Source organism: Hirundo rustica, chromosome 11 (genome assembly GCF_015227805.2).
Source record: "Hirundo rustica isolate bHirRus1 chromosome 11, bHirRus1.pri.v3, whole genome shotgun sequence".
NCBI lineage: Eukaryota > Metazoa > Chordata > Aves > Passeriformes > Hirundinidae > Hirundo > Hirundo rustica.
In genome coordinates, this window is record NC_053460.1 from 8222214 (window position 1) to 8235070 (window position 12857).

A 12857-nucleotide genomic window follows, 5' to 3' on the forward strand; every position below is an offset into this window, starting at 1 on the left:
GCTCCCGAAGGCCCCTCCGGTTCCCCCACGGGCGGCCGGCGGTGCGGCCGCTGTCCCGGGCGCGGGGGGTGCGGGGCAGGGCCGGGCCGCTGGAAGCACCGCCCCGGCCGTGACTCAGCGCGAGGGGTGACGGGCGGACGCGGCGCCCGGAGCCGGGGCGGGGGGTTCGGGCCCGGTCTCTTTCCTTTCTCCGGCGGGGGCGGCTCGCCCGGCCCCGGGGAGGGGCAGCGGGGCGGGCGTTGAGCCGGGGGAGCGCGGCGGGCCGGGGCCGGGCGGTGGCGAGGGCTCCGCGATGCCGCTGCTGTTCCTGGAGCGCTTCCCCTGGCCCAGCCTCCGCACTTACACGGCGCTCAGCGCCCTGGCGCTGCTGGGCGCCGGCCTCAGCGCCTACCGCGCCCTCAGCCAGGCGCCCGGCGGGGCGGCGGGCACCGACCCGGCCGAGCCTCAGCGCTGCGCCGGCCCACGGGCCCTGGACGTCGCCTACTACCTGCTCTCCGACAGCCTCTGCGTCTGGGTGAGCCCGGGGCGGCCGAGGGGCCTGCGGGCCCGCGGCCTGCGGGGCTGGCATCGGGATCCGCCTCTGCCGGCACCTCCCCGCGGCCGGGGGGAGGCGGGCGGGTCCGGGGGGGTGTCTCGTTATTGTTGTTTGAAAGCTGCTCGCGGAATAAAGAGAGGGCTCGGCTCGGTTTCCCCTTCCCGCCCCGGGCCGTCTCCGCAGCCGCTTCCCTTCCTGCCTGGCCGGGGCGGTGGGGCAGCGTTAGAGCCGAGCGCTCCGAGAGTTCAGCCCGCGGCTTGTGCTTCTCTCCCTGAGCGCCCCCCGCTCGTCCTGGCTGGGGGGGGTTTGGGAAAAGCTGTTGGGAGCGTTTGCCGCGGTCCCAGGCGCTTGCTGGGCTTACGCTTCTCCAACGCTGCCCGACCTGCTCTTCCAGAAATCTGAGTAAGGGGCTGTCAGGTATTCGAGCGCAATCCTTGCCTGCCTTTATTTATTTTTTTTTTTAAAACAACACTGAAAGTCTTGTAGGTAAGAGGAAACATTCTCGCCATTTAAGGAAAACAAAAGAGAATAATTTTCTTTATATTTTTAAACTCAAATCTCATCATGTTTTATGAATTTTGGCTCCCTGGTTTGTAGTTGAAAAAAAGGCTCAACAAGGGGATATTGGAAACCCTGCTGAGTTGTTGCTGTTGAACTTTTCATCTGTCTGTCACTCAAAGGTGGCAGTAGTTGGACATTTGCTTCACAGCATGCTTGCTTGACTGAGGTGCTGATTTTTAATATACCAAACATTCATCCTGTTGAAACGTGGTCTTGGGGCCTTAAGAGTCCTGGAAAAGTTTATTGTACGTCCTTTGGAAATGACAGGGCGAGGCTTCTTCATCATGCACCTGCTAGCCTTTTTAGTGTCCCGCTTAGGTCAAAAGTTAATTAGGAGTGTCTTTGCCAAATGTGAGATAGCAGTTTACCCAGGCCCGTGTGTTCTGCTTCTTTCTACTTTGCTGTAAGGAAGTTTCCCAAGAAAGTCTCAAGCAGTGTTACTGAAGGCGTGTGTGCTATTCAGCATGTTTTGCGTCAACCTCTGAATCCTCTTACTGTAAAAACAGATTCAAATTGGATTTTTCTTATCTGCCATATGTTAAACAAATTGAGCATCTTGGTGATATCTTTTGTCCCCATGTTCTTTTATGAAATTTGCTAATCTGTATGAAGTAATTTATTGTGTAGAGGTAGAACAGTTTGTTAGCTTTACTGCTATATCAAACTGACTGTGTTAGTATTTCTAGAAAAAAAGAGGGCAGCTGAGTGACTTATCAGATACTTCATGTGTCTTGGAAGAGGCCAAGCTTAAATTTCACATAAAAAAGGGCAACTAATACTGTTCTGTGAACAATGGCAGGTTTTGTTAGGCTCCTTCATTCCACTTCGCTCCCTTTTTCTAAACAGGGCAAAAGTATTTGTCACTGACTGCTTTATTTCTTTCCAGGTACTAGTGAATACTGCCTGCTGTTTTCTGATGCTGGTTGCTAAGCTAATCCAGTGTATGGTGTTTGGTCCTCTTCGTGTCAGTGAGAGGCAGGTGAGACAGCAAACAAGGAAACTATGAAACGTGACAAATGGTGTGATTTTCTATATGGGATTGCTGAAACTGCACAAGAAAAATAAATTTTACAATATATGTCTTACCATTTGGTTAGTTAGTATATCCACAACCACAAGCTTCCGGTTTATTGCAAGGGAATTTTTTCTGTTGTATTTTACAAGTCCACAGTCAACTTGAAAATCCTGTTTCTTTAATGAACTCTGTCAGATTTCTTACAAGTGCACCTCACTTCAAAATACTTGTAACGTGTTCTTCTCTATCCTGCCTGCACCTGGCAGCATGTCTCCATTGCGTTTTGTAGTTGTCAGCACTGGCAGTCTTGAGTTCCCTCTTCTTTTGTACCTTGACTGCTGGAGAAGTGCTTTCCATCCTCATACACGGAGTGGATGGTTTATCAGCCTGCAGGTTTGTGAGGGAGTAGACAAGAAAAACCCCACAGAAAGGAGGTGAGCAGGACTGAAAACTGAGGCTGTGTAGTCCTGCTCTTGGCAATGTGAGAATGTTTGTAAAAATTCAGCAAGGGAACCATGAAAGCTCAGGGTTTTTAAAAACAGGATCCTGCAGAAGATGAAAGCAGCAGCAGAACCTTGAATAGTATCTCTGTATTTTTTTTATAAAAAGTAAGACTAGTGCATAAGTTGCTTGTGTGAATGCAGTAGCAGTGGTTTGGAGTGTGTTCACATATTAAAAAAGGTCTGTAAAAAGAGTTCTTTAGGAGGAATCAGGCCATGATGGTTTTTGACATCCAGAACTGAGGCACACAAAGCCTCATTAATAAGTGTGCATCTCTCAAAGCCTATTGTATTTGTAATTCATACCTCGTAGAGGCCCTGAGTGGTGTGTTAAAACCAAGACACTATAACGCTGCAGTGGGCCAGATTTTCTTTCCAGTCCATGTTGACTATAAGGATGTGGAGTTTTAACTGGTGATGGTTTCCAGGATGTTCTCTACTCTCTTAAAAGCTGAAGTGAAAAGCAGTAGCAGTATAGATCCGTTTGTGTTTGGGCAGTGGGAGTTTGCCTCAGTTGTCGTGTAAAGGAAAGCTGCTTATTAATACTGGCGAGCACAAAACAGCATCATTAAGGAATTCAGGACCTGTCTTAACTAAACTCCTGGTGACTTCATCGTTTGCTTCAACAAAAGATTTTGTTTCACAGTTTTGTTTTATCCCCTCTAAGCTGGCTTGCTGTCTGCTGCTTGAGAACATTATATTATTTCTTTCATACTTGGTGTGTGTGGGAAAGGTTTTATTTTTGTTGCTCATCCATCTCATTCTCCACTGTAGGCATTGTGATTCTTAAGAACAGTCTTTGTCATCTTTTCTTAATCACCCATACTTTGTGGCAGGTTTTTGGAAGTAAGGTGCTAGGCAGTTTGGACATCTTGAATAACTGTGGCAGCTCTTCCAGTGGAGAGGACAGTGTGTTTGCAGCCTGGTGGCTGAGTTGCTTGGGCATGAAGAATCAAACTGAGATCAGACTTGCTTTGTGTTGAGCATTGTTTTAGGAATATAGCAGGAAACTGCATTGTGTGCTCTGTAGCACAGTTATGCTGCCATGGTACAAGAAACTAGATAGACAGTAAGGTCTGCTAGTATTTTTAATAAGTTTCTTACTTGAGTAAGGGTAACCCTATTCAAGATGTGTATGCAGCCAACTTCAGCTAATGTATTGTTGCATTTCTACTCCCACGGGTTTTTTTCCTTTCCCTTTCTCTTTTCCCCTCCTTCTCTTCCAGTGTGTGGATTATCAAGGCTTTCATTACAGTAACCAAGTCTCTTCCATTACAGCATCTCAAGGATAAATTCTGGAATTTCATTTTCTACAAGTTCATCTTCATTTTTGGTGTGCTGAATGTTCAGACAGTGGAAGAAGTAGTGATGTGGTGCCTCTGGTTCTCTGGACTTGTGTTTCTCCATTTGATGGTTCAGCTCTGCAAGGATCGCTTTGAATATGTAAGTTTTGATTAAGGGCTGTCTTTTGGGACATGCAAATTATGTTTCTGGTTGAGGCACTGGCTCAGATAAGGTACAAGCAGATCATTTAGACCTTTTCCGCACCCTGTGGTACTGAATGCGTGCACTTACCATTAGCTTCAAATACTTTAAAGTACAATGTCAATCTTCCTCCTTCAGTTTTCCCATGAGACAAATGGAGCTGAAGATACTTACTTTCTTTAATAAATTGCTCCTTATATGAGCCCTGTAATTACTATTACATAACTGCATGAGATGGCTTCATAGATCTCCTTAGTAGAGACATCTTAACAGAACGTCCCTTAGATTGGTGCCCTTTAGGATTGGCCTGTGGAGCCTGTTTCTGCAGATTCCTGTGCTCAGGTTTCATACCACTTAGATATACTGAATTTTGACTGCCAGTGTCTTTACAATATACTGTGCAATTTTCTCTCTAAGCTACATTCCACTTTGTTAATACCAGGCATAAATTAGGTAGAGATGCAGAAATTGTAGGCTAGGCAAGGAAGAGGAAACTGCAATTTAAACAGTAAATCTTGGCCTTTAAACTATAATGGGCCTGCCTTTTCCTAGTCTCTGCTCTTCTGGCAGACCTAAAGTGAATCTGTGAATTTCTTTTTGGTATATCTGGGATTTGCAGGTTTTTGTTGTTGTTGGTTTTTTTTTGTTTTTTTTTTTTTTTTCCCCTTAAATAATGTCCAGTAAGGCCTGTTAATTCACAGGTAGCTAAGCACTTAAATTTGAAACTGAATTGGCTAGGGTTAGGAAAATTGAAACAGCAGTGAACAAAGCAGTCATCTGGTATTTTTAGTGTTGTTCAGAAAGCTTTGAATGAGCAAAGGTCACGTGGGAAGAAATCCTTATATTCCTTTTGCATTCAAATCATGCATAGTCATTTTTTGCTTGGACAAATGATACTTGTATGATTTGCATTGTGAAGATGGGGCATGTGGAGCTGAACCAGATAGAAAGATATCAGAAAGACCCCATTTAAAAACAAAATATGGGAATCAATTTCGTTATTCATATCAGAATGAAACTTTGGGTAGCTCCTTCTTTCCTTGTCCTATTCTTTCTCATCCTGCCCTGGAAAAGAGGATGGACCAACATCCCCTCGGGTGGCCTTTGATTTAGACACAGGTGTAGGCTTTACACATTTAGGTGTAGCCCTCTGTTAAGGTAGTTTAGAGACCTAGCATGCTTTGCATGCTATTGAATGACACAACTGTTTTTCAGCAGAGTCTGTCCAGCAGTCTGTAGCTGCAGCTTAAATGTTTTTTTGGGTAGACATCTCTTTATTCCAGAAGAAAATGACAGTGGACGAACTATGCGATGGAAGACCAAGCTGAACAAATTCAGATCAGCTGTTTGGTGAAAAATTGGCTAAACATTGCTCGAAGACTGTGTGTTAGGTTAGGTGTCTTTATAAAATGCATATTAATCCTAAGCAGATGCTGTGGATTTGGTGCAGAAATTACTATGTCTCTGGTTGTCTTGCACAGGTGGTTTAAATAACTCAAATAATCATAATAATTGTAAATTAAAAAATTGTAACTGATTGTTAAAATGTGACTGTAAATGACAGTTACATGAATGAGGCTTTGGGATAGTGTGTGGATTTAGCTTTATTCTTCATAATTTATTACTACATTGCATTGTGAATGAAATTTGTCTTATGCTAGAAAGCAAAAGATTTTCCTGAATGAGGTCTTGTTTGGTGAGGTGACAATGGAAGGCAGGGTGGATGAAACACTCATTTAAATCTGTCATGTATGTATGTATTTGTGTTGCAGCTTTCCTTTTCTCCTACCACGCCCATGAGTAGCCACGTCAGAGTGCTGGCCCTGCTCATAGCCATGCTCCTGTCCTGCTGTGGATTAGCAGTCGTCTGTGGAGTTGTTGGCTACACCCATGGCATGCACACATTGGCTTTCATGGCAGCGGAGGTGAGACTTTCTTCATGCGTGTTTCGGTTTCAGCTTTGCCTTTGACCTGTCACTTGGGGGTATCCTGGTCCACAATGGATTTTACTTCCCATAAGAAAGAAACTTTGAAGACACAAACAAATCCTCCCATTTTTCAGAAGTTGCCAGATTGGCATGCTTTCTCTCTTTGGCCTGAAAAATATCTTAGTCTGAAGAAGAGAATGAGAGGATAGACCCGTAAGATGATGCTGAAATCAAATGACAGCTTATGAAAAAGTAATGATTGTGCTTCATGAACATTGCAGGAAGGGTTGCTGAAACGGTGCTTGAGAGGCAGAGAGAGTGTGTATGAAAGTGTAATGTGCACTTCAGCCTCTTTCTTTGAGGTTGTATTTTCTATTTCATTTCTCCCCGAAAAGAGTGAGACATCCTTTCCTTAAGGCATACTCTTGGGATTTGCTTATGTTTGTGTAACGAGTTGTGTCTTAGCTGAGATGAGCAAAGCATTTTGTGCACTCCTGAACGCTTAGCACTGTGGACTAAAGATCAGTATGTTTGTGGAGTGAACATCAGCATGTTTATGATGTTGTGGTGGGTTGTTGCGCTCTGCCTGGGGAAGTGATAATCTTAAACAAATGAAAGGAATCCAGTCCAAGTATGTTGATGTTAGCACACCATTAGTTTAGATAACAAATAACATGTACAATTTATTTTTCTTCTCCTATCTTGAATTCATACTTGGAGTTAGGAAGCAGCAAGGAAAACAACTGATAGGAGGAGAATTGTCACACCACCGTTCAGTTATTCAGTACGTCGCTTAATTTTTCCATGAATACAAGAATATGCAAGACCAGATTTGTAATTAACAGTTGGAAGGATATTGGAAGATTTAACAGTGTCTCTAAAGGTGGGGTCTCATTGGTGCCATGTCTCTTATCTTGGCTTGGCAGAAGGTTTATCAGCATTGCACCAGCTCGGGGTGGGTTAATCAGGGAGCGTTGTGGTGCCTGTGTTGCTCCTCAGCACTGTGCTGTGTGGTAGTGTGAGTGTTTGGGGTTGCAGGATGGGGTCCAGCTGTTCATTTTAGTGAGAGCTGTTCTGTGTGCTGCTTAACAAAGGAGTGGCTCAGTCGGTGTAAGTGTGGGGTGTCCAGCAAAGCCCTGGATCCCCTGCTGTGCTGCTGGTGAGCAGTGAGGAAATTTGTGGGGAATGCAGAAGAAAGGGGCTCCTAGTGTTGCTTGCAGTCACTGATGTTTGAGAACGTTCATGAGCTGAGGGCTGCACAAACCCATGGGTTTGATAGTCCCAGATGTACTCTGGAAAGTTGTCTGGTCATTCATTGAAGTTGTTTGTATGTCAGCCTCTGTAATATCCAAAGGCAACAAATTCCACTTTTACTTGGCTTTGTGTACAGGAAAGAGCTCTTTGAGTTTTTCTGAATCTTGTGTTTAATAATCCACACAATGATTTGGGTTGGAAGGGATCTTAAAGATCATCTAGTTCAAACACTCCAGTCATGGGCAGGGAGAAATGTTCTTAGCTATCATCAAATATATTTATGGTGAAAATAAGCAAAGAATCATTCCCTGTTTAATCTTTTTCATAGAATTTGTGATTTTATCATCCTTTTGCCTGTTTTTTTTTTGCTGCCTTCTAAGCAAAAGAATTCTAGGCTGTTTATTTTTTTCTCATGGGAGATTGTATAATATCTTGCCATTTTTGAACATTTTAAATATTCCCTGTATGGATTGGGCAACCATGAGTAATTTTCTTGATTTTAATACCCAGCACTCATGTGAGTGGAATAAAATATTTAGGTTTCTTTCTGTATGGGTACTGGCAGTGACACCTCATAGCAGACTTCAAGCTCTTAGTAAAAAACCAATAAATCTTACAGACTGAAATGTTTTTCTGGTTACAGCTTGTGTGATGCTCCTCGAGAGAGACCCTGCCAAGCATATTCCATTAGTGTGAATGAATTACATTAAGTTACATTAAGCTATTAATAATCTCTCTTCTGCAAACATTGATTTAGCTCAGGGTTTTCCATAAAGCAATATGGATGTTTTTCTTGTGTTTTTGGTAGCTTCTCCTTGTTCTCTGTTGCTTTGTCAGCATTTTTTTTTGCTGCAGAGGGTGGGTATGAAATGTGCAAAAGCCCAGAGAAAGTTGTGTAGGGACACGTCTGTATTTTTGAGTAAACATTCATCTTTTTTGCTTTAATATATGGTGTTCAAGAATTATAGTATAGCAAGCGGTGTCCAGTCTGTCTATCTTTGCATGTTTTTTGTGAAGCCGGATAGTAAACAGTTGGCAGATATGTAGGGTATTGCAAAGGGTGAAATATTCATCAAAGCACTTTAAGAATGCTTTTTACAGACAGAAAAAAATCATTCAAACTAGCTGGCTTATTGCTGCTTTGGGAAGTTAGTGGTTTTGATAGTTCTTCTGTCCTGTTTGTAGTACTTATGCAGAAGGCATGCCATCAGACCAGTTTCACAGAAGTGGTTTCAGTTGCTCATTGTAAATCCCCAGCGTCTCAGTGTCACTTGGTCCCTGCTAACTGCAGGGTGGTGTGGGCAGTCTCTGGGGGAAGCATGTCTGGTGTTTTTCCCTGTGAGGATAGAATGAGGAGATGGAGCACTGTGGCCTTGATGGATTACAGAGACATGATGGGGCCACTGTCTCTTAGATGATAAGAACCCATGGAAAAGTAGTTACCTTTTTGGTGACTTGTGTTTACACTTCTGATCTTATACTTTCTGATATTTTCAGGGTGTTTTTTTGTCTATACTTAGCCTAGAAACATAAGTATGATTAAAGAGAGAAATTATTTTAGCAGCATTTACATCTCAGCAAAAGGGGGGGAATTATTTGAAATTATCTTGCTCAAATTTCTTATTTTCAGTTATTATTCAGTTCTTCCAGTTTGGTTTTTTTTTTTCAGAAGTGGGATGAGAGGTGGTGGGATTGTGGTCTTAACACTTGCTGAGGGATAATTCCTATGTCCTGTGGTCCTGTGTAGTTGGGAAAAAATGACACTTAACAGCAGTAGCACTAGTGGCTGCTTTAAAAGCATCATGTCTTTGGGAATAATTTCTTTCATATTTATTTATGAACTTCATGACTGTTACAGGTATATTGTGCACACAGTTGCCTATAGTGACCATTGGTTCACAGGAGCTTGTTAAGCTGCAATAAATGCATTTTGTGTTTTAGCCCTTGAGGTCCTGCATCTGAACCACTGTCCCTGCCAGAACGTTGTTAACATGTATGGTTTTTTTCCTTCCTCTTTTGCAGTCTCTGCTGGTGACAGTCAGAACTGCTCATGTGATTTTACGGTGAGTAGCTTATATTTTACAGGATGGTAGCACATGTAACATGTTGATGTGTGTACGTAATGAGATGTATGTAATTATCTCATTGAATTGCAAATGCATATTTGGAGATTGAGAACAGCCCCGAGGAGAGACTTGGGGCTGTTGGTGGATGAGAAGCTTGACATGGCCCAGTAATGTGTGCTTGCAGCCCAGAAAGCTCAACCACATCCTGCTTTGCTTCCCCACAGTGTGGGCAGTAGGTCCAGGGAGGAGATTCTGCCCCTTTGCTCTGTTCTGCTGAGACTCCACCTGGAGTGCTGCATCCAGCTCTGGGGCCACCCACATGAGAAGGATGTGGACCTGCTGGAGTGAGTCTAGAAGAGTCCTTAGAGATTATCAAGGGAATGGAGCACCTGCTGTGGAGATAAGCTGAGAGAGCTGGGGTTGTTCAGCCTGGAGAAGAGAAGGCTCTGGTGAAACTTTAGAGCTCCTTCCAGTACCTAAAGAGGCACCAAGAGAGCTGGAGCGGGACTTCGGACAAAGGCATGGTGTGGGGGAATGACTTTAAACTGACAGAAAGACTGGGTTAGATTCGATATTAGGGGAAAAATCTTCCCTGTGAGATTGGTGAGTCACTGGCACAGCGAGTGGTTGTCCAGAGAAGCTGTGGATGCCCAATCCTGGAAGTGGTCACAGTCTCATTGCATGAGGCAGCCAAAGGGATTGGAAAGAGATGATCTTCGAGATCCCTTCAAACCCAAACCATTGCAGGATTCTATGAGATGACCAAAGGTGGTTAGCTTTAGCTTGTGCTGTTTTTAAGCACAGGTTTTGCAACTGACTTTTTTTTGCTTTATTTGAGTGATGTTTGTGTCTTATCCTGAAGCCTTTGAATAAAAGATTGTACTGGTGTTTAAGTAGTTACAGGAACATTTATTTTAAAGCCAGCTAGTAAAGAGTTGGCAGATATGTTGGATAGTACAAAGGATTAGGTACGTGTGGAAGCATTTTAAGAATGATTTTTACAGATGGAAATGCATTTTATGAGGGCTTTTTACACATGGAGGTTGAAATGCATGGATAGCTTCAGTGGGTGATGATAGCTTGAGTCATGGATTAAAGTGGATGGGTGCTGCTGGATGAGGGTTGATAGATGCTACTTAATGTCATTCTGCAGGATTTGTTTTAAGGCCTTGGTCTCTTGAAGGTTTGCTTTGAAAAAGTCACATGTATGTGTACCTGTAACACACCTGTGTGTAACACAGGAGCCTCTTTGTGCAGGTCACTGTCAGCATTTCAGGTCTGACACTGAGCTGTAATGACTCACCTGAGAAACACCTCATATTCTGAAAAATGTGCTTCTGTAGTTACTATAATCCTAAAATTGACTTTCAGTCCAGGAAGTAGTTTTAGCAAATGCTGCATCTTTTCTATCAGCTGGCAGTGTCTGTAGTGCCAGTGTGGGCTAAGCATTGACTGGTTTTTATTTTTTTAAATGTTGTTTAAAACCAGTAACATTAAAAGAAATCCCCCTCAAGTGAACACAGACTGTGGGCACAAGTCCTTGGAAAGGCAAAGAATCCATATCCAGAAGTTTTTTGAAAAATTGACAAAATAGTTTGAATTATAGAGATGTATTTAACAACAACAACAACAATATAATAATGTTAATTTCTTCACTCTTGCAGATATGTTGTTCATCTCTGGGATCTCAACCATGAAGGAACATGGGAGGGCAAAGGCACTTACGTCTACTACACAGATTTTGTCATGGAGCTAACTTTGCTTTCCCTGGACCTGATGCATCATATTCATATGCTGGTATGAAATACTGGATGTAATTTTGAACAAATAGACTGTCATTAAAGTAAAGGATATTTGGTATATGTATTTTATATTTTTTTTTACTTTGCTTATTTTAGAAACCAGATACTACAGAGAAGTTACTTAAATGGAAATGAAAATATAGAGGGGGTATTCTTGCATTCTTTCCTCCTGTGTAGTTGAAGTCATCACAAATAGCTTCATTAAGGAGTATAAACTACTGTGTGTAATTATCTGTTTAGTAGGTGTTTAATTAGCTGCTTTTTTTTTGAGTAATATCAGACTAAATTATTTTCATTAGCAGCAGGGAATGCTAAGCTGGACAGGACTGAATTCAGTTTATCCTCATTATAAATGCTGTGCTGCCAATGTTGTATGTGAAGAGGTAATGAGTGGTAGTACCTTTGAACACCATGGTTGGTCTGAATGGACCCAACAAAACAGAAATTCTTCAGGGCTGGTTTCTCAATTTCTTTGTCTCTTAAGACCTGATGCAGCTTCTTGTTTCTCATGGTGCTTGTTTCTAATCACTGCTCTGTTTTTTTCCCAAGCTGTTTGGCAATATCTGGTTGTCCATGGCGAGCCTGGTGATTTTCATGCAGCTGCGCTACCTGTTCCACGAGGTGCAGCGGCGAATTCGGCGGCACAAGAACTACCTGCGTGTGGTTGGGAACATGGAAGCCAGGTGAGCCCCTTGCTTGCTCTGCAGTCTCCATGTAGATCTAATAGAGAGATCCTGAGAAAGAAGTTGGGATTCTGTTATGTTCCTTTGATCCACAGTGGTGTGGTGTCAGCTGGACGGATGCAGTGTTGTAAACCTGACCCTTAAGTCTCTACACTGGAGTGTGTTTCTATCCATTTTACTTGTTAGTGGGGAGACTTTGGTTTTTGCAGATGTGTAGGATTGACTTGTATAATGGCAGTATTACTGGTAATGTGTAAAGTGGCAAAAAGTGAATTCCCCTCTCCAGTATTTCCTCTTCTCTATTCTTTTGCATACTACCTTAGTGGGGTGACAGAAGCTCTGAAGAGCTCTGCCTGTTTTAGCTATCGAATACTGGCTTTGGTTGTAATAAAAATCAATGCTCTTAATTTCATTAGGCCATACTATTCACTTACTGACTGGAATGAAATCAAAATATTAATTAAAACCTGCCTAGCTTTACCTATGTATTTACTAAACCTGAAGCCAACTCTATCTAAAGTGGAGCCCAGAGCACCTTGGCAGTACTTTAGTACTTTATTACCTCCCTTTTAGTGAGGTAATATGGAGAAATTGGGAGGCCTACTAAAACCTAATATTATAGCAGACAGTACTGCATTTCTGACCCAATGTTTTCAAAATTCAGCTATGTTCTTCAAAATTTTAAGAGCCACAGGGAGAATTTTTCTCTTTTTGTACTGTTCTCTCACTCTATTGTTTTAATTTTGAGCCTCTGTGCATTTGAGTAATTCTGATTCCTGCTGCTGTAGTCCAGGTGGAAAAGGCTGGCTTGTCTAGAAATTCCTGAGGCTTTTTTTTTTTTGAGAAGTCATTTAATGGCTGTGATATCACATTGAGAACTGCATAATAAAGTTCATCCACGGTGCATTGTTTTTTTCCGGTCAGAGGCAGCCACTGAACCCCTTCGAGCTGCTCACAAAGCTGTTTGAGTTGCATGTCACAGACTTCTTGTCTGAACATCTTGATGTGGTTTGGTCATTCTGATTGTG

At 42.8% G+C, this 12857-nt stretch overlaps 1 protein-coding gene across 1 annotated transcript in view; it reads left to right on the plus strand.

Annotated features, from left to right (window-relative positions):
* The first annotated feature begins 292 nt into the window (after window positions 1-292).
* Window positions 293-12857, plus strand: part of AMFR (autocrine motility factor receptor) — a 28277-nt gene continuing 15712 nt past the window's right edge. The window contains exons 1-7 of the mRNA XM_040075278.2: window positions 293-514; window positions 1983-2075; window positions 3890-4054; window positions 5869-6021; window positions 9301-9341; window positions 11009-11141; window positions 11696-11829. Coding sequence (XP_039931212.1) covers window positions 293-514; window positions 1983-2075; window positions 3890-4054; window positions 5869-6021; window positions 9301-9341; window positions 11009-11141; window positions 11696-11829 — 941 coding nt within the window. The remainder of the gene's footprint in view (window positions 515-1982; window positions 2076-3889; window positions 4055-5868; window positions 6022-9300; window positions 9342-11008; window positions 11142-11695; window positions 11830-12857) is intronic.